Source organism: Lampris incognitus, chromosome 13 (assembly GCF_029633865.1).
Source record: "Lampris incognitus isolate fLamInc1 chromosome 13, fLamInc1.hap2, whole genome shotgun sequence".
Classification (NCBI taxonomy): domain Eukaryota; kingdom Metazoa; phylum Chordata; class Actinopteri; order Lampriformes; family Lampridae; genus Lampris; species Lampris incognitus.
Window position 1 is genome coordinate 37,072,052 of NC_079223.1, and position 22,979 is coordinate 37,095,030.

Below are 22,979 nucleotides of genomic sequence, written 5' to 3' on the forward strand. Positions count from 1 at the left end.
CATTGACTAAAAGATGAATCGTCGTGCCTAACAATGCCCCTTAGCTGTTCTAAAATCACTGTAAACCATGGCCTCTTGTTGCTTCTTGCTTTATCATCTACGAGGACCAATAAAACAGCACATATAATATATATATATAAAGTCTAGAGAATAAACATTACTGTGACTGGTAAATTGGCACAGCTGTGTTTTATCTTCTCAGTCCATTACTGTCGTACAGTACTTTGTCATCACTAAAACAAAGTCGAAAGTGACCAGGTATCTTATGGTATGGGACTAAGTCAACAATCAAAATAAGACACTATGGAAAACATCCATATCAGTCCAGCATCATCTGCTTTTGTCAGTGTGAAACTTGGTGTCCAGTAGAATATTAATTCCTATAGAAACAATAAAGAAATTATAAAAAAATTACAACACAGCTGAAGATATGGCGGGTAGGGCTTCAGGGTTGTGAACTGACGAGGAGACATGCATATTTACTTGATATTGCCCATGATCTTAACGAGATGAATTGATATTTATCAAATTGATAATAACCGTTGGCAAGAGTGAGCGCTCATCTGGTAGGCCTGCTCAACTGTGTTGACACTGAGGGGTGCAGTGCACGCCTCGAGCTTAATGCTTGCCCCCATACAGAATGGACCAGTATCAAGTTTATTAATCAAGTGTAATTATTTTGTTTCTATAAAATCTCTTCTTTACATCACTGGTTAGATAATATAACAAAGACTCTGACTGCATCGATGTAGTTGTAGGCTATTTATCGATATACGCTACGGTAAATATGCATACCAGGATATAGATCTGCTCTCCCTCCAGTTAATACAAGTCAAGACAAAGTGAGGTAGGAGATGATGCACAGGCAGACATCGAGCTTACAACATTGCTTGTGTGTGCACCATGTGCCACAGAAATGGATGGAGAGGACATGAAGCAAAAGCCGACAATCTATGTTTCTTACAGCACACCAAACAGCACTAAAAGTTATGCTTAATATCCTTGCAATTAAATTTGCCCTTTGATGCCTTCACTGCTATGTATTAGCATGTATTTTACACTGTCAAGATGACTAAAGGCGACCTCAGAGTGCAATAGAGACTCCAACGACTGACGGTGCTCAGTGGCTTTGGCGTTTCAGTGTGCATGCACTCTGAAAGCACCTGACAGGCGAGATCCAAGAAATCTTCTCTGCTCCGTTTGCCTGTAACTAGCTAATGTATTGTCAACATGGCTGTAAATTGCTTAGCCTATAACTTTGTCCAAAGGTGATGAAAAAAACTATAGCCGATTTATTTATTCTATGGTCAGGGACTGATATTTTCAATGGTCGAACCTTTCCATTTTAGCAGATATGTCTGATGAGGATTTAATTAACTATCATCATAGGGTCAAAGAAGGTTGAATCAGTTCATCTGGATACAACATTTATTGACAGATACATTTCATCATTCATCTAAGTGACCTCTTCAGTCTCAACTGACTGCAGGTATCCCCACCCTTATAAACAGTACAGTGACATAACGACTGAAAATAATGACCAGCTTCATATGCAAATATGGGCGTGACCATTAAGTAGAGTTTCAACGGCCATGTGTACTGTTAAGAGGATTTGGGAATGTTTGACGTCACAGCATCGTAAGATGGTGACAGATGTACTCTTAGGCCTCCCTTCAGTTCAGGGATGGTCATTCCCTCTTAACATCTACATCTGTCGCTCTATTTATTTTAATCAAGGCAGAAATGTTATCGGCGGCTCGGATGAATTGAGACCTATTCCTTTCATTTTGTGGGTTCTTAAAAAAAATCCTTTGGATACCTGTCAAATATTAGGGCAGATGGAAGTAATAAGGGTTAAACAAACATATCTAATACAAACAAAACTCCCACATGCAGAGCTCTCATTTAACTGGGACTAGTGAGACTTTATCAATGTTCCAGTATAAAAACCTTCATCAGTGCATTCTCTAGGTCATGTTTGATAGCAGCAGTTGTATTTCTGAACTGGTAAAGTTATTTCTCAGTTTAGATTCTTTTTTTTAAATGGTGGCATGTCACGATGTAAATCCTGATCATCTGTTCAGGTTACTCAAAATGCCCCCCCCCCCTTTGGTACACAACACTCAAAATCAGCTGACTTTATGCTAATTGAAGGCTCAATGTGTAATTTTCACCAAATGTTGATCACTTTTGTTCAGCGACATGAACAAAAATAACATGAAAAATCGACACTCATCTCAAGAAAGTGAGACAGACCCCTCAAATTGAGATAGCAGACACCCAGTATATTTCCTGATATTTCCATTGACTGTGATAGCTTTATAGTTCACTGATGACTGCGAGTCAGAGCCAAGTTTTTTGGAGGTAAGATCGCACCAAAATAATAATAATAATAATGATAATAAAAAAACCATGAAATTGGCACAAGTTCCTGTTATTCCATCCATCCATCCATCCATTATCCAAACCACTTATCCTACACAGGGTCGCGGGGATGCTGGAGCCTAGCCCAGCAGTCATTGGGTAGCAGGGTTTGAGACACCCTGGACAGGCCGCCAATCCATCACAGGGCGCGCACGCACACGCACACGCACACGCACACGCACACGCACACACACACACACACACACACAGGGACAATTTAGTATGGCTGATTCACCTGACCTACATGTCTTTGTACTGTGGGAAGAAACCAGAGCACCCGGAGGAAACCCACGCAGACACAGGGAGAACATGCCAACTCCATACAGAGGACAACCTGGGACGACCCCCGAGGTTGGACTACCCCGGGGCTCGAACCCAGGATCTTCTTGCTGCAAGGCAACCGTGCTAACCACTGCACCACTGTGCCGATCCTGGTTTTTTTGAATACAGAAACATGGGGTGTGTGTGTAGGGGGTTCACGAGTTGTTTGCTTGTTTCAATCACTACTGCTCAGCAACTTTTATATTGACTTGTTATATTATTCTTCAGGAAAATAGAAATATTATGGCTCTGTAATATGGCTCTGTGTTTAGCTGGATCATGGCACCCCATGTTGAAACAATACAACCCCACTATTGGCTATGTTTACAAGATGGTTGATGATTGCCTAAACTTCAAAGCTTACCATCGATCCATAATATACAAAACTCAATTAAATTGTAGATTCTGTCTTTAATACTCACGCCAGTGTTTCCATGTTCATGTCCTCTGACAGCGCTGTGTTGCCTATGTTCTCCTGGATTATCTGGACACAAAACATTTTCAGAAAACATTACTGTAAATAATTACATATCATATTGTTAGAAAGACCATTTAGTGGTTGGATGATGCAGTGGAAAGAGGTGCCAAGGCGATGGAAAAGTGTACCAAACCATGGTGTTTATTTACCAAAAAAAAAAACAAAAAAAAAACAACAACTACAGCAGTACAAGCATGGCAGCAATACAGGTAGTGAGACCTAACCAGCCACAAAGAGAGATAGAAACTGGTGCCGTTTATACTGTGTCACTGGTATTCTGATATGTCACTTCCATTAAAAGGTGCTCTCAAACTCATATTTTACATAGGGCTGTGTTCACACCCACAAGCAGGCTTTGTGACGGTACTTTGTCACTGAGTCGTGGAAGACAGTCTTTAGTCTGGCCATGATTCTCATTTGAACGTCAGTAGCTTCAGCTGTCATGGCTGGTAGAATTGTTTCACCTGGTTGGGGTTCTGTCCTCATGTATCGCCTGCCTACTGGGTGGACATTCAAGGTGCTTAATTGTATAGTCATCCTGTTGTAGCCTCTCCATCTCAAGTCGTGACTTTAGCTTCCTTCTATTGATATTCGAGCATTGACCACTAGCTGCTTCTGAGTCAGTGTGGAAGTAGGTCTCCTACTGGTCCATACTTCCCACATTTGTCTCACATAGCCCCTCTCCAGGGGTTTGCTGTTATAGTAGCATTCCATCAGTTCTAGTGTCTTGTACCAGTAGCCCATTTTTCATCAGCTTGCCCTGGTTCCCCAACACCTGACGCAGCCCTTGTTAACCCAGGTGACATACGAGCTGGTATGACTCTATTCATGTTATTCTCACTCATATCCAAAGTAGCTGACTTGTTTAGCATTAGGAGTCTAAGCCACGGAGTCTTACTGGATATTGTCCCCAACCGGGGTTTGAACCCCCAACTCATTCTCTTGACTGCACCTTGTTACACAGACAACACATTTACTTGTTTCAAACAGTACCACATAGTCATACTGCTGAGCTCATATTAGCAGCACAATGGCACTCTAAATGAATACTATTCTTCAAAAAAAAACAAATAATATGATATGATATGAAAGTAGATCTAAAAACAAAAAAATAGCTTGCATGTATTTAAGGACAGTGGCTCTTTATACATTTCCAATTTCCATACTTTTCAAGCACTCAAAATTAAAGGGTTTTTGTTTTGTTTGTTTTTTTGCCAAATAGATTCAGACTATCCAGAGCCCAGCCACTGAGGATGCACAAGCCAGTGCATTCTTAGTGCTGGCCCCAAGCCCAGATAAATGGGAAGGGTTGTGTCAGGAAGGGCATCCAGCGTAAAATCTTTGCCAAATCAAATATGTGGATCATAAATCAGATTTCCATACTAGATCGGTCAAGACCCAGGTTACCAACAACCGCCACCGGTACTGTTGGCCAGCAGGGTGCCGGTGGAAACTATGCTACTGTTGGGCAAAGGAGAAGGGGGGAGGGGGGAATGTCAAGAGGCAGTGGGAGAGGAGGAAGGGTAGGAGTGTGGAGGTGAGAGTCGGAACTTTGAATGTTGGCACTATGACTGGTAAAGGGAGAGAGCTGGCATATATGATGGGAAGAAGAAAGGTAGGTATACTGTGTGTGCAAGAGACCAGGTGGAAGGGAAGTAAGGGCAGGAGTATCAGAGGTGGGTTCAAACTCTTCTACCATGGTGCGAATTGGAGGAGAAATGGGGTAGGGGTAATACTGAAGGAAGAGTATGTCAAGAGTGTGCTTCAGGTGAAGAGTGTCGGACAGAGTGATGAGTATGAAGCTGGAAATCGAAGGTGTATTCATGAATGCTATCAGCGCATATGCCCCGCAAGTTGAGTGTGAGATAGAAAAGAAATAAGAATTCTGGAGTGAGTTGGATGAAGTGGTAGAGAGTGTACCCAAGGGGGAGAGAATGGTGATTGGAGCAGACTTAAATGGGCATGTTGGTGAAGGGAACAGAGATGATGAGGGGGTGATGAGTAAGTATGGTGTCAAGGAGAGAAATGTGGAAGGACAGATGGTGGTGGATTTTGCAAAAAGGATGGAAATGGCTGTGGTGAATACATATTTCAAGAAAAGGGAGGAACACAGGGTGACGTATAAGACTGGAGGAAAGTGCACACAGGTGGACTATATCTTATGTAGAAGGCACGATCTGCAATGGATTGGAGACTGCAAGGTGGTGACAGGGGAGAAGTTAGCTAGGCAGCATCGGATGGAAGTCTGTAGGATTACTTTGCAGACCAACAAGAGGAAGAGAGCGAAGGCAGAGCCAAGGACCAAATGGTGCAAGTTGAGGAAGGAAAACTGTTGTGTGGCATTCAGGGAGGCGTTAAAACAGGCACTGGATGGTAGTGAAGAGTTGCTGGATGGCTGGGCAACCACTGCAGAAATAGTGAGTCAGACAGCTAGGAAGGTACATGGTGTGTCATCACAGAGGAAGGATGACAAAGAGACTTGGTGGTGGAATGAGGAATTATAGCAAAGTATAGAGAGGAAGAGGTTGGCAAAGAAGAAGTGGGATAGTCAGAGAGATGAAGAAAGTAGACAGGAGTACAAGGAGATGCAGTGTAAAGCAAAGAGAGAGGTGGCAAAGGCAAAGGAAAAGGCATATGGTGAGTTGTATGAGAGGTTAGACACTAAGGAAGGAGAAAAGGACTTGTACCGATTGGCTAGACAGAGGGACTGAGCTGCGAAGGATTGCAGCAGGTAAAGGCGATCAAGGGTAGAGATGGAAATGTGCTGACAAGTGAGGAGAGTGTACTGAGAAGGTGGAAGGACTACTTTGTGGGGCTGATGAATGAAGAAAATGAGAGAAAGAGAAGGTTGGATGATGTGGGGATAGTGAATCAGGAAGTGCGGTGGATTAGCAAGGAGGAAGTGAGGGCAGCTATGAAGAGGATGAACAATGGAACAGCAGTGGGTCCTGATGATATACCCGTGGAGGCATGGAGGTGTTTAGGAGAGATGTCAAAGGAGTTTTTAACTAGACTGCTTAACACAATCTTGGAAAGTGAGAGGATGCCTGAAACGTGGAGAAGCATCAAGAACAAGGGCATTGTGCAGAACTGTAGCAACTACAGAGGTATAAAGTTGATCAGCCACAGCATCAAGATATGGGAAAGAATAATAGAAGCTAGGTTAAGAGGAGAGGTGACGATTAGCGAGCGGCAGTATGGTTTAATGCCACGATGGAGAACTACAGATGTGAAGTTTGCTTTGAGAATGTTGATGGAGAAGTATAGAGAAGGTCAGAAGGAGTTACATTGTGTCTTTGTGGATTTAGAGAAAGCATATGACAGGGTGCCGAGAGAGGAGGTGTGGTATTGTATGAGGAAGTCAGGAGTTGCAGAGAAATATGTAGGAATGGTACAGGATATGTATGAGGGAAGTGTGACAGTGGTGAGGTGTGCGGTTGGAATGACAGATGGGTTCAACATGGAGGTGGGATTACATCAAGGATTGGCTCTGAGCCCTTTCTTGTTTGCAATGGTGATGGACAGGTTGATGGACAAGATCCGGCAAGAGTCTCCGTGGACTATGATGTTTGCAGATGACATTGTGGTCTGTAGCAAGAGTAGGGTGCAGGTTGAGGAGAACCTGGAGAGGTGAAGGTATGCACTGGAGAGAAGAGGAATGAAAGTCAGTTGGAGCAAGACGGAATACCTATGCGTGAATGAGAGGGAGGACAGTGGAATGGTGAGGATGCAAGGACTAGAGGTGATGAAGGCGTATGAGTTTAAATACCTGGGGCCAACTGTCCAAAGTAACGGGGCGTGCAGAAGAGAGGTGAAGAAGAGAGTACAGGCAGGGTGGAGTGGGTGGAGAAAAGTGTCAGGAGTGATTTGCGACAGAAGGGTACCAGCAAGAGTTAAAGGGAAGGTTTACCAGATGGTTGTGAGACCAGCTATGTTATATGGTTTGGAGACAGTGGCACTGACGAAAAGACAGGAGGCGGAGCTGGAGGTGGCAGAGTTGAAGATGCTAAGATTTTCATTGGGAGTGAAGAAGAAGGACATGATTAGGAATGAGTATATTAGAGGGACAGCTCAGGTTGGACGGTTTGGAAACAAAGCAAGAGAGGCAAGATTGAGATGGCTTGGACATGTGTGGAGAAGAGATGCTGGGTATATTGGGAGAAGGATGCCGAATATGAAGCTGCCAGGCAAGAGGAAAAGAGGAAGGCCAAAGAGGAGGTTTATGGATGTGGTAAGAGAGGACATACAGGTGGTTGGTGTGACAGAGGAAGATGCAGAGGAAAAAATGGAAATGGATCCGCTGTGGCGACCCCTAAGGGGAGCAGCCAAAAGTCGTAGTAGTAGTAGATTCAGACTATCCAGAACTGTATGGAAACCCTTTATTTTGGAGCAAAACTCATTGGAACCCCAGCCAGGGTAGAAAATTAGTCATTCACTCTCTGATCCCTCATTTTCACAATCATTCTGAGGATCTGAACAGTTAACCTTTTGGTCACAAGCTCATTTACCTAATGTCTCCAATAATCTATACTGGAATAAAATCAACCAGTCTGGCTTGACTAATAGGAAAAGAAGAAAGAAAAAGTGATACTGAATAAGATTTTATTTTTTTTATGAGTTGACCAAAGCTTTAAATATGATTGTAAAAAGATGTAAACAGAGACTGCAAATCACTGATGAGCAAGCAGAGAATCTAAAACACGTCACATGGTATATTGGGCATAAACTTTGGTGGCAAAAGAAAAATATGTGACCTCTGGACACTAAAGAATTAAGGAAAAATTCCTACCCAAGATATGGCTACATGCATGGTCACTGTGATTTTGTATAAGGGCAGAGATGGGAGAACCGTGCAAGGCTTTAGAAAATGCCAGGTAAGTAAAGCTTGTCCAGGTGTGTGTATGAGTGTCTGACACTGTTTGTGTGTGTGTGTGTGTGTGTGTGTGTATTCTCACCTGAGGCACGTTTCTGGTGACCCACTCAGCATTAGGTAGGATTTCGTCCCACATGATGATACACCTTGCTAGAGTCTAAAGATGGGAGGGGCGACACAGACAGACAATAGGGATATAAAGAAACAGATATCAAGCACAATACTTGAAAACATACACACACACACACACACACACACACACACACACACACACACACACACACACACACACACACACACACACACACACACACACACACATGCGCACAAACCCTCAGTAGCAGAAACTCAGGCTTGATGAAGTCCAGCAGGAACATGGTGTCAGGAGCCTTCAGCCAATCAGCAATAGACCTGGGTAGAGAAACAGGAAATGACAATGAGGTGTTAATACCATCCTAGAACAGTCAGAAAACCAATAGGGAGACAGCATGATGAACTCTGAAGAAGACCAAACCTCTTCACAAACAGTAAGAGAGTAGAATTTCTGTAGCAGGCTGGATAGGACTTCATAGCGAACTTATAGGAGAAAATGACTGAGCTGTGATATTTTTCCAGTAAGGTTACGATGTTCTGCTACACCTCCAAATGTGGGGATGTGATCTCATCATAGAGAAATTGCTAGACCATGAGTAAGATGACCAGCCTACCAGCCTTTCTTTGCCTATAAGAGGGTGACTTTAACTGCAAATGCAAAGCTTATACAAGGATGTTCTTCACCACGATAAAGGATGTCCGCCTTTCAATAGTATGCTGTGTTACAGCCCTGTATGCCTTATTCCCATCTCTCTCTCTCTCTCTCTCTCTCTCTCTCTCTCTCTCTCTCTCTCTCTCTCTCTGTCTCCTGGTGCTTGTTCTGTGTACTCTAATTTAATCTTACAGATACACACAAGAGACAGCCTGAGCAGCATGCTGTCTCTGTGTGTATCTGTAAGATAAAATTAGAGTACACAGCAGCTGCAGCCATAATTACCAAGTGTAGACAACTGTGAGCAGGTCTTTTAAAAGCCTGAGGTCCGTGGGCTTGATTTCTCATCTTTGGGCACATAAACTGGGCTGGTTTCATGAAAGCTGCTGCATGCCAGCTGAGATCTGAGAGATGTAATACGTTTCTCCTCTTTATAGAGTTTTTTCCACATAGAAACCACAATTGCATATCGGGGACTTGTGGCAAAGGGCGCTCATGTTGGCAATCAGAAAATTGGAAATCATTGTCATCCCCCTGCCTTGTTTTGGTTGTAGCACCCTTGAAAATTTTATATTATTATTATTATTATTATTATTATTATTAGGTTTTACATAGTTCCAATGCTTTACTGTTTTCAGCCAGAAATGAATGTATTTCCATTGTTGGATGCTGTTCTAGTAATCGCTATTCCATGTCTGTGTGCACCGTTAGCTGCAGTTCTTTTACAGGTCAGTTTCGTGGTTCATGTGTGTTTTCAGGAAAAAAAAAAGAAAAAGGAAGTTGGTATTTTGAGAAAAAACAAAACAAAACGGAAGTTGGTGCAAAAGGAGGGCAGGAAAAAAAAGTATGAGTTCAAGTTCGACCGAGACAAAGAGAAGAGAAGAACAAAGAGGATCGGGAAAGAAGTTTGACTGTTTAGATAAATTGGGAATCAAGTTTAACATTAGATCGTGTTGCAGTTATTAGCTGGTTATGGGGGAAGGAACGTGGACACGTTAGATCGTGTTACAGTTATTATCTGGTTACGGGGGGAAAGAACGTGGACATCGGTTGAACATAAACGGAGTGAACCAGCAACTAGCTTGGCTACTGTTGAACACTGCACATCAGCATAAGAAAAATGAAAAGTTTTATTGCCATCTGACTGGCATATGAGTCCGACATTGGTTGTTTTCTTAGTGTCCACGTATAGTATATCGTATTACGTTTAAGTAGCGTTTGCATATGTATCATCCCCTGAGAGTGGAAGCTGGGTTGCTCCTGCTTGCGGAAAAAAAACTGGACACACACTGTGGGGAAGACAACGTTGGGCCGGGCTGTTTTTTGTTTTTTTTGAACGGTTTGACTCATTAAGTATTCTTTGCATCAATATGGACGGAGACTGTAAGTAATGAACATTTTCTCTGTGGATTCATATGAGCTCTGACAATGTGCACCAACGATGGTACCATAGACTTTATGAACTGAAACCCCGGGTTTTTTTTTGTTTGTTTGTTTGTTGAACTGTCTCTTACTGATTCGTGAGAGGTGTGTTTGTTCTGGGTCTAAAAAAATACACAGTATGTTTAAGTTCAAGTGAATATATGTGGTCTGTGTATTATTAACGTAATTAGTGTTGTTGATATTTCTCTGAGTGTAAGTATTGAGAGTGGGGGCTCAAGAGCAAATGTTCTGTGGCATGGGAGATCGTGTTCCTTATGCAGTATAACTACAATTTGGCATCCCTGTGACTACCTGAGGCCTCTTGACCCTATTGAGAGCCTAGATAATGAGCATAATATTGGTACATCCCACCATTGCTCCTCCCATGCTTTTCGGTAATATTTCCCTTTATGATTATTGAGCAAAGTGGTTGGGAGGGCTACATGGTTTTATGGGCTATCAAACTGTTAATTGTCCCAAGACGAACTAAAGTTGACACTATGGATGATAAACTACTAGCTGTAAACTATTCAGAATACTTTAATGTCACAATTTTCTTCTGTCCTTAATCCAATGAAAAAATCTAATTAAAACTATGTTAATGGCCAAAGCACAATTCAAACTTGTCTAACATGGAAAAGTAATTTGATAATTAGCCCGTGAATAAACTAGCATTTTAAGAATGATGACCATTATGGCTAGGCAAATATTTTCATATCAGACAGTTGTCTGTTATAATGTGGTGGAGGACAGGCAAACATTTTAAAGGAAGAGGTCCAAACCATCATTGCAATGGTTGGACAAAACTAAAGTATTTTATTTGCTATGATGGTCTCTCTTGCAACAATAAAGCTAAGAAATGATACCTTTCAGCCAACTCTTATCTCTGCAGATATCTAAAGCAAGGGCCAATCAAGAAAGATTATTTCTGGCATAGGCCCGCCCGTCTCCGCAAAATCAAAGGAAATGCTGCATTTGCAAAGAAAGAACTGCATGTGCCAGCAAGACCAAAATGATGTGGTTCGGCTGCAAAGGTGCCTCCCAATCTGACACCATCGTAGCCGCAGATGGCAAAAAGCTGGAAGTGGTCACCTCCTATAAATACCTAGGAGTGTGGATCGACAGCACCCTGTCATTCTCGGAACATCTGTCCAAACTGCAGGCCAAGGTCAAAGCAAGGCTTGGCCCTCTCTACAGAAACCGCTCCTCTTTCACTACCGCAGCGAAATGCACCCTGGTCCAGATGACTGTCCTGCTGCTACTCGACTTCAGCGATGTAATCTAAAATTCAGCCTGCAAGGGATCTCTTGAGCGTTTAGATGTTTTATATCACTCCGCCATACGTTTTGCCACCAATGCTCCCTATAGGACCAATCACTGCGAGCTGTACTCCCTCATAAACTGGCCCTCCCTCGAAATCAGACGCAACATCCACTGGCTGACGTTTATCTACAAAACACTTCTAGGTCACACTCCCTCGTACCTCACACACCCCCTCCACTTACGCCCACCCCCGAAGTACTCCACCCGTTCAGCTACGCACATCCTTGTAAGTACTTCCAGTACCAAATCCTCATTAGGCCGCTCTTCGTTTCAGTATGCAGCAGCCGATAGCTGGAACAGGCTACAAAAAACCCTGAATATGGAAAAAATCATCTCCCTCCGTTCCTTTAGGGAAACCACAAAAAATACACTAGTGCACTCTTGCAGCTGTTTTACCTGAGCCAACTCCCTGCCACCATTACTGTTTGTCTGTCCGCCTGCTCCCATGATTGTTTTATACTCGGCCTGTATGTCATAGCCTAACCTGCTGCCCCCCCTGTCTGTTTTTAAACCATGCTAAACGTGCGGTATGTCATAACCTGTTGCTACACCCTGCTGTCTGCTTTATTGCCGCTAAATGTGCTGTATATCCTAACTGCCTGAGTTGTATGTCTGCTTGCCTCCTAACTGCCTGCTATACTGTCCCATTAATTGTGCTGTCTGCTGTAATTAAGTGTCCACTGTCTAATCCTACTGATACTGTATGCTGCCAATACCATTAATGTTTTATGTGTGTGTTGTATGTTGCCATTGGATGTGCCGTATGTTGCCACCTCTGCTTACGTGTATTAACCAACTCCTGGGTTATTCCATATTTGCTGCTACTGCTCTACTGTGCGTGAACGTGTGTGCTATGTCTTACCTGTTGCTATATGTTAGCCTTGTTCCTCTGCACACGTAAGTATGACCACTATGAATGTTTTGTTGTACTGATTGTGATGTCCACATCTGTGTACTTGGCCTTTCATGTCACTGCTGTTCCTTGTTTTTACCTCTCTTTATTTTACTCCCCATCCCCTTCCCCTAGGGGGCACTTAACCCCAACATAGGCCGTTATTGTAAATAAGAGTTTGCTGTTAATTAACTTGCCTATTAAAATAAAGTTTGATGATAATGCTAGCCAGCAGTTAGAAACTGTGTGCAGCTAGGCTAGTTAGCTAGCTAGACGGTCGGTTGAACGTGACGTTACAAGACAGCAAGAACGCGATGGATTCCCTTTTCTCTATCAACCCGCCGGAAAACTTTGACTTTTCTGACTTTGCTAACTGGCCCAACTGGAGTCGCTGGTTTGAAAGATTCAGAATAGCTGCTGGACTGGACAAGAAGAGTGAAGAATATCAAGTGAATTCAGTGGTTTACACAATGGGTGATAAAGCAGATGATGTTTTAGGCACGCTAGGCCTAACTGATGATGAACTTAAGAAGTACAACAAAGTAAAAGAGGCTTTTGATAAGCATTTCATCTGCAAATATGATGTGGTTTATGAAAGGGCTCGTTTCAATAAGAGATGCCAAGAGCCAGGAGAGTCGGCTGAGTCCTTCATCTCTGCAGTTTACAAACTAGCAGAAAACTGTCAGTATGGTGCACTACAAGAAGAAATGATCAGAGACAGGTTAGTGGTCGACATCAGACATAATGGCCTGTCAGAGAGGCTACAGATGGATAGTGACCTGACCCTAGATAAAGCTATACTTAAAATAAGACAACATGAAGAAATCAAGAAGCAGCAACCCGTAGTGAGAGAGACTACAGACCAGAAGGAGGCAAATGTAGATCTACTGAAATTCAGGCAGAAGTCTCACAAAGATCAGACAGGTAAAACAGCCTACAAAAAGGGTCGAACAGAGCAGAAAAGCTGTGGCAGATGTGGAAAAGCTCCCGCACACTCCCTGAACAACTGTGCTGCACGGGAAGCGGAGTGCAGAAAATGTTGGAAGAAAGGACATTTTGCTGCTGTTTGCAAATCCAGCAGAGTGGGTGCAGTTCAAGAAGAAGAGGAGGAGGAAGATCCTCTTTTCCACGGAGCAGTGTCAGCAAGAGAAAAACCGAAAACATGGAAAAAGACACTGAAAGTGAATGGCCAAGAAATGACTTTCAAGTTGGACACAGGGGCGGACGTGACAGTCATTCCAGCTACCACCTACTCAAAAGAACAGCATGGCCCTCTCACCAGAACAACAAAACCACTATGTAGGCCTAGCAACGAACCTCTTAAGGTTAGTGGTCAGTTTGATGGAGTCATGGAATACAAGGACAGGACAACGACACAACCAGTGTACGGTGTACAGAAGCTGGCAACTCCTCTGCTTGGCTTTCCAGCCATTTCAGCACTGCAGCTACTGCATCCAGTGGACAAGGTCATGTTCCTGGGCCATGTCGTCGGAGCTCAAGGCATCGAGGCAGACCCTGGAAAGATCAAGGCGATCAAGGAGATGCCCACACCCAAAGATGTTGCTAATGTGAGGAGGTTTGTGGGCATGGTAAACCACGTGGGTAAGTTTTCACCACGTATCACAGAGCTCACACAGCTGCTACAAGAACTACTCAAGACAGACACCCACTGGGAATGGCGGAGCATGCAGCAGTGTGGTTTTGACGAGCTGCGCCAGGAACTGAGTTCGCCTGCAGTTCTGGCACAGTACTGCCTGAACAGACTGACCAGAGTTGCAGCGGATGCTTCCTCCTTCAGACTGGGGGGAGTGTTGTCTCAGAAGCAACCGTCGGGGGACTGGCGCCCAGTCGCATTCATCTCACACAGCATGACAGACGCGGAGCGAAGATATGCCCAGATTGAAAAGGAGGCGCTTGCGCTGACCTGGGTGTGCGAGCGTTTTCGAACTTATCTGGTCGGAATGGACTTCCTCATACAAACTGATCACAAGCCTCTCATTTCTCTGCTCGGCAGCAGAGCGCTTGATGACTTGCCACCTCACATCCTGAGATTCAGGCTGCGACTGCTTCGCTTCACGTACCAGATCGAGCATGTGCCTGGAAAGAAACTGATCACAGCGGACGCACTGTCCCGGGCGCCTGTCCATGGAGAGCCCACAGCAGAGGACAGGCAGCTGGAGCAGGATGTGTGCGTGTCCATCAACCAAATAATGGAGCACTTGCCAGCGTCGGACGACAGGCTGGCTCAGATCAGGACCGCACAGGACACAGATGATATCTGCAAAAAGCTCAAAAACATGGTGCAGACCGGATGGCCTGAAAACAGAAAACGTCTTCCGTCGGAACTTCAACCGTACTGGCAGTATTACCAGGACCTGCTGATAGCAGACGGGCTACTGCTGAGGAGCGAGAGACTTGTCATCCCGCTCACCATGCAAGAGGAGATGCTCAACAAACTTCATGAAGGCCACCAAGGCATGACAAAGTGTGCCGCCAGAGTGCAGCAGTCAATATGGTGGCCAGGTCTAACCAGTCAAATCAAACAGAAAGTGGAAAACTGTGATACCTGTACACGTGAGGCTCACAATGCACCGGAGCCGCTGCTGATGACACCATTGCCCGACAGGCCGTGGCAGCGTGTTGCGGTGGACCTTTTCCAGTGGAACAATGCGATGTACCTCGTGGTGATTGACTACTTCTCGCGCTACGTAGAAGTAGCCAACCTCTCATCCACCACCACAGCCCACATGACAGAGAAGCTGAAGTCCATCTTCGCACGCCATGGGGTCCCAGAAACTGTTGTCACAGATAATGGCCCCCAGTTCTCTGCAGCGGAGTTTGCATCTTTCGCCAGAGACTATGGCTTCACACACACAACAAGCAGCCCCTGCTACACTCAAAGTAATGGGGAAGCTGAGAGAGCTGTGAGAACGGTAAAGTCTCTCCTGAAGAAGGGGTAGGATCCGCACAAGGCCCTCATGGCTTACAGAGCCACCCCCTTGGACCACGGGTCATCCCCTGCACAACTGCTGATGGGCCGTAACATCAGAACGCCCTTGCCCGTCAGTCAGGAGAAGCTACAGCCAGGTTGGCCTGACATCCAGGCTTTCAGGAGGAAGGATCAGGACTTGAAAGTGAAACAAGCTTCCTGGTACGACAAAAGACACAACACCAAGACAAGAGCTCAGACCAGCACAAAGGGTCTGGGTGAAGAACACAAAGGAAACAGGAACTTTTTGTGGTCCAGCTCATACACCAAGGTCTTATAACATAGACCTGCCCTCAGGAAGTCTTAGGAGAAATAGATCTCACACCAGGGTCGTTCCAGAGACTCCCACAGTGACCAGATCGGGCCGGTCCATAAGACCACCCAAGAAAATGGACTTATAGTCACAAGTTAGAAAGCTGTGGTTTGTTTCACAAGGCAGAATAATCCTTACACAGCTTTGGGGACCCAGGCAGTCTACCCTGACCCCTAGTGAATAGACATTCAGTTCTATGTTGTTGTTTTATTAAATGATAGGAATGTCTCTAAGAGGAAAAAAAAGGAGAGGAAAAAAGAGAGTAATCCATAATAGATAGCACTGTTAGTGACTGTTCATGTTTATTGTTCAAGATAAGTGACATGCTTAGTGAAGAAAGAAAAGCACTTTTAAGAAAGTCTGACATTAAGCTAAAAGGGGGAGATGTACTGATAGGATATGTGTGGGAACATATATATAGTACAGGGTTGATGTAGGGACGCTAATAGAGGAAGGACCGGATTTGGTATTGACATCGTGGTGAATAAAGTTACAGAAAATAGCACGCCTGTCTTCGGTCTGTATATGCGTACATAGTGCCCAGGCACAGCATATTATACTTGGTATTCCCCCATATCTTATAAATCCATATAATTTTTGTTATCCTGTTTTTTGTTTTTTACATGTTGATGCTGGTTGCGTGGCTTGGGTCCTGGGCTGTTCTGGTGGCGTCTGGACACTGCTTGGCATCCTGCGCATCATATTCTTCATACTACTACTACTACTACTTCCGGCTGCTCCTGTTAGGGGTCGCCACAGCAGATAATCCGTTTCCATTTTTTCCTGTCTTCGCATCATATTCTTCATAAAATTTATAATTGCATTATAACTCTGTTTATCCTCTTTCAATGTTGTATTCTGTAAATTGTGTAAACACAACATCCATTGCACATCGTCCATCCGAGAGAGATCCCTCCTCTGTTGCTCTCCCTGAGGTTTCTTCCTATTTTCTCTCCCTGTTAAAGGGTTTTTTTTTTTTAGGGAGTTGTTCCTTATCCGATGAGAGGGTCTAAGGACAGGATGTTGTGTTGCTGTAAAGCCCACTGAGGCAAACTTGTAATTTGTGATATTGGGCTATACAAATAAAACTGACTTGACTTGACTATGGTGTTCTTTTGGTGATGTGCTGTGTTTGTTTTTGTGCCAAACATACCTTCTGGAATTATGGCCACAAAGTTCAACCTTGGTCTTATCAGATCACAATACATTTTTCCACATGGTTTTGGGAAACTGGATGTATCTTTTTTGCAAAATTTAACAGGGCTTGGACGTTTTTTTTTTTCATGTGAAAAGGCTTCTGTCTTGCCACCCTACTCTATTGCCAATAGATATGAAGATTACAGGAGATTGTTGTCACATGCAGGGAGTATCCAGTGCTTGCCTGAAATTCCTGCAGCTCCTTAATGTTGCTGTAGGCCTCTTGGCAGCCTCCCTGATCAGTTTTCTCATCAATTTTGGAGGGGCATCCTGTTCTTAGTAATGTCACTGTTGTGCCATATTTTCTCTACTTGTTGATGATTGTCTTCACTGTGTTACATGATATGTCTAATAGGGGTGCATGATTCAGGAAATCTCACGATTCGATTCCGATTCTTGTGGTCATGATTCAATTCAAAATCGATTGCAAATCAAAACGATTCATGATTCAAAATCAATTCTCAATTCAATATATTCATAGATTTGGTAGACACTTCTATAGGTCTCAAAGAAAAAAAAAAAAAAATCACACTGAATCAAATGTAAACATTTACTACTCAATGTCAACCCTGAGTAAGATTTATTTTCCTTTAGTCCACTCAGTCAATAGGAAATCAAGGCAGCCCTGAGACAAAGGGTAAAATGAATACTTAATACAAAAATAAAAATGATTGTAAAGATAAACTGCAAAGTGCAAACCTTCAAATAACTTAAATTCAAACTTCAAATAACAACAAATTAAAAAAAACAAAAACAAAAATCAAACAAACAATATTTGCTACATTTAGCTGCAGAGTGCAAACAAAAACTATTGCATTGAGCTGTAAAGTGCTGTAACTAGTGGTTGACTTTTAAAATGTGAACTTCCTTGGAAAATCTTTTGTAGCCCTCTCCTGACCGATACCTTTCAACAATGAGATCCCATTGATTGATTGGTAGTCTTTCTAATTCTATAGTTCTACATCGTAGTTGCAGACAGGGTTGCCCCATTAGCCCAATTCTCTTTAATATTTTCTTGAACCTCAAGACTAAACCATTATACAGGAAAGAGGTCTGGAGGGTATAACTATAGGGGGAATAGAGCACAAAGTCTGCCTTTACGCTGATGATGTATTGGTGACTTTACAAAATCCAGGTTCAAGGGTACCTTTGTTCATGAATATCCTAAAGATGTATGGGGATTATTCTGGATATATACTTAATATTCATAAAACACAGGCATTGAAATTCAACTTCGTCCCACCCAAGAATTGGCAAATAAGTATAATTTTAACTGGTATTTACCACATATTCAGTACCTTGGGGTGTATTTACCAAAAGATACTATGTTCTCCCTGTATGCCATAAACTATAATCAAATCAATAAGAAAATATATAAGGACAGGGATAGATGGGCTCTGCTTCCCCTTGATATAGGCAGTAGAATAAGATCAATCAATCAAGTTGCATTTTAAATAGCGCTGAATATCCTCCCCAAACTACTATATCTATTCACAGTTCTACCAGTAGAGATCCCTGTTAAACAGTTTAGAGATTGGGACAAACACATTTCTAGATTCATATGGAACAAAAAAAGACCTCAAATAAAATACTCAACCATGCAGCTGCATGGGGAGAGGGGAGGCATGGCACTACCAAACTTGAGGGATTATTTTTTTATCTGTTCAGTTAAGATCACTAGTGCTTTGGTGTAATTCTACATATGAAGCTAAATGGAAAGACATACAATTTTCTTTGGTGGATACACCAATACAGTTGGTTCTGGGTTGTCTCGATAGGGTGAAAGAAATATTTCAGTTACAAAATCAAGGTGTCGGTCTTTCCATTAAGATGTGGTTAGAGGTGGTTAAATGATTCCAGCTTCATAAAGAAATAAAAGTACTAAGTTGGCCAGCCTACAACCTAAACTTTACACCAGCAGTATATGCCCACAGATACAGGCAATGGACCCACCATGGCATAACTGCATTCTGTAGAATCATATCAAATGGGTAACTCGACAGCTTTCAGAACCTTTGCTGACTATTTGAACTCAATAATAGACAGGATTATTATAGGTACTTACAGGTCCGCCACTTTTTTTCTGAAGGAGATCAAAGGCCCTCAACCTAAAATGTTTTCAAAACGTATCCAGATTTTTATATAGATGCTTATAAGGGTGAAAGTAACAAATGGGTCATTGGAAAATTATACAATGCTATCACCTCAATGAACAGAAGTTCAATTGCCTATAAGACAGGGTGGAAATATCTGAGGATGTGTGGTTACATGCCTGGGAGGAAACTCACTGCACCACCACTGGAGGGACTGGAGGGGGACAGGCCTTGATTTGGTTTTTTATAACACCAAAGCAGAAATCCAAGTTTTCTGGGACCCGGCACCCTTGCTGGAGAGAGTGTGGATCAATGCAAGTGGACCATGCCCACATATTTTGGTTGTGTCCACATATTCAACCTTTCTGGGAAAAAGTGGGACATTTAATATCTAGGATCCTGGGCTTTAATATTGATGTGTCTTTTTTCTGTCTGCATCTTGGCGTTCCCCCTAAAAACTTATGTAAAAGTGGTGCCTATGTCCTGAAAAATGTCCTAGTAGCATCTAAAAATGCTGTCACCAAATGTTGGCTGCAGAGAAATCCACCAAATATGGACATTTTTAAATGGAATTGTCAATTATATATGCTTCATGGAAAAGATGACTTTCACCCTTCATCTACAGAAAGACAAAGGGGAAAAATACTGGAAAAAATGGGATTGTTACTTAAAGGAAACTGTTGTTGATTAGGATTTTTTTTCCTTTCTCTTCTTTCTCATTAGGCAACATTGCTGAAATCCCTGTGTAATGACCTGTACCTCTTTATCTGTCTTTGAAGTTTGATGAAAACAAGTAAGACCTCTTGTTCTTTGTTTGTATTTTACATTTGAAATGCTGTTAAAAATAAAAAGTGTAAAACAATGAGATCCCGTTCATGCTTTGTAAGCTCTTTGTGGACCATGGCATTTACAGTTGGATAGAACCAAGAAGTTGTCAGGAAAATCCTACAGGAACGGCTGAACTTTATTTGGGGCTAATCAGAGTTAATTGTTGGCAGGTGTATATTAAATACTATTTAACATGATTTTGAATGTGATTGGTTAATTCTGAACACAGCCACATTGACAATTATGAACGGGTGTGCACACTTATACAACCAGGTTATTGTTAAGTTTTGTATTTTTCTTTTTTCTCTCTCTCTAAAATGTTTCTGATTGTTTTTCACTTCATTTCTACTACTACTACTACTTTTGTCTGCTCCCGTTAGGGGGTCACCACAGCAGATCCTCCATTAACATCACTTACTGTCCTCTGCATCTTCCTCTGTCATGCCAACCACCTGTAGGTCCTCCCTCACCACATCCATAAACCTCCTCTTTGGCCTTCCTCTTTTCCTCTTGCCTGGCAGCTCCATATTCATCATCCTTCTCCCAGTATACCCAGCATCTCTCCTCCACACATGTCCAAGCCATCTCAATCTTGCCTCTCTTGCTTTGTCTCCAAACCGTCCAACCTGAGCTGTCCCTCTAATACGCTCGTTCCTAATCCTGTCCATCTTCTTCACTACCACTGAAAATCTTAGCATCTTCAACTCTGCCACTTCCATCTCCACCTCCTCTTTTCGTCAGTACCACTGTCTCCAAAACATACAACACAACTGGTCTCACAACCATCCTGTCAACCTTCCCTTTAACTCTTGCTGGTACCCTTCTGTCACAAATCACTCCTGACTTCTCTTTCAAGATTCACGAGTTTTATTTGTCACGAACACACAAGCGCTAGTCCCGAGTGCAGTGAAATGAGAAAAGGCACAAACTCTGAGATTTGCAAACAACAAAGTACAACAGGTACACACGCATTCCAATTTGCAATATACAATTTACAATCAACAGTTAAGAACTCTCTGTAAAAAGTAAACAGACAGCACTATATATACAGTAAAAGCACTTAAAGATAGATATTTGAAGTATATATGTACTGAAATGTGAGGTATGTATGTACATAATATGAGTTATTAGGTTACCTTACTGTGTGTGTGTGTGTGTGTGTGTGTGTGTGTGTGTGCTTGAGCATGAGCATGAGGCGGGCAGTATGGGTCAGCGAGGGGGTCCAGGTAAGGTCAGAGTTCACAGTCCTGATGGCCTGAGCAATCCCACTCCCCGTTACTTTGAACAGTTGACCCCAAGTATTTAAACTCATACACCCTTCGTCACTTCTACTCCTTGCGTCCTCCCTCTCATTCACACGTGTTCTGTGTTGCTCCTACTGACTTTCATTCCTCTTCTCTCCAGGGCATACCTCCACTTCTTCAGGCGCTCCTCAACCTGCATCCTACTCTCACTACAGATCACAGTCATCCGCGAACATCGTAGTCTACGGAGACTCCTGCCTGATCTCGTCTGTCAACTGTCCATCACCATTGCAATATTATTATTCTATTCCAAATAGAACCAGAGATATGCCATTTCACATATCGGATGGCACCAATGCATGTTAAAAAAAACTAAGTTCCCAGTCACTTTTGAGACATTATCTATACACATCTATACCTAAACACTCCTCTTCTGTTGGTCAAGGTTTAGAACCAGCGATTGCAGGAAACAATACACAACTTCAACAGTGTTTATTGTTTTTTTTATTTATAAAAGTAACTGCTTATCAACTTAGTTTTTTCAACATGCATTGGTGACATCCGATATATAAAATGGCATATCTCTGGTTCTATAATATTGGTATCTCTGGAAAGGTAACATTCTCCTCTGTCTTGTCATAATGGTTGATATGAAATTTAGGAAGGCCACAGCCCCGCTAAAACGATCTAATAACATCCATGCCTGTCATGGCCACTACGGGGTTAATTTTCAGTGGCTCTATATCCAAATTCCTTCTAAATATATTAAACTACATATGTACCAAATTTGATGCTTTTATCACAAAATGCACAATTCTTATGAATATTGAAGCTAAGCTGCCCCACTACATCTGTCATTCCAAACGCACACCTCACCACTGTCACACTGCCCTCATACATATCCTGCACCACTCCTACATACTTCTCTGCCACTCCTGACTTCCTCATACAATACCACACCTCCTCTCTCGGCACCCTGTCATACGCTTTCTCTAAATCTACAAAGACACAATGTAACTCCTTCTGGCCTTCTCTATACTTCTCCATCAACATTCTCAAAGCAAACGTCACATCTGAAGTTCTCTTTTGTGGCATGAAACCATACTGCTGCTCGCTAATCGTCACCTCTCCTCTTAACCTAGCTTCTATTACTCTTTCCCATATCTTCATGCTGTGGCTGATCAACTTTATACCTCTGTAGTTGCTACAACTCTGCACATTACCCTTATTCTTAAAAATCGGTACCAGATGCTTCTTTTCCACTCTTCAGGCATCCTCTCACTTTCCAAGATTGTGTTAAACAACCTAGTTAAAACCTCCACTGCCATCTCCCCTAAACATCTCCAGGACTCCACAGGTATGTCATCTGGACAACCAGCTTTCCATTCTTCATAGCTGCCCTCACTTCCTCCTTGCTCATCCACCGCACTTCATGATAGAGTATCCCCACAACATCCAACCATCTCTCTGTTTCTTTCTTCATTCATCAGCCCATCAAAGTAATTTCCCCTTTATTTCAATAGGTTGCAATTAAAAAAAAAGTGGAAAAAGTTCTGACATGATTTACATCACAAAAACCTGCCATTTTAACAGGTGGGGTACAATTTTTATATCCACTGTAACTATAGTTTAGTTTATATTTCAAAATAACAGGTTTGTTAATAAGTTACCATGATGTGATCTTTTTGACAAACATCTGAGACAGTCATGACAATAGCTACAAACACAGTGAAAACCTCCCTCACAGCTAATAAGGCAGACATTAACGCTACCCTGTGCCGGGGAGTGTCAAGAACAATGATGTGCGGTCAGGGCAGGCAGGGTAAGCAGTGCCTAC

The 22,979-nt window shown here is 42.8% G+C and overlaps 1 protein-coding gene across 1 annotated transcript in view; it reads right to left on the minus strand.

The window, feature by feature from the left end:
* The window catches only part of anapc1 (anaphase promoting complex subunit 1), a 206,103-nt gene that overhangs the window by 65,324 nt on the left and 117,800 nt on the right, over positions 1-22,979 (minus strand). The window contains exons 39-41 of the mRNA XM_056291362.1: positions 8,429-8,507; positions 8,179-8,253; positions 3,168-3,229 (exon numbers count right to left, since the gene is read on the minus strand). Of these exons, the coding sequence (XP_056147337.1) occupies positions 3,168-3,229; positions 8,179-8,253; positions 8,429-8,507 (216 nt within the window). The remainder of the gene's footprint in view (positions 1-3,167; positions 3,230-8,178; positions 8,254-8,428; positions 8,508-22,979) is intronic.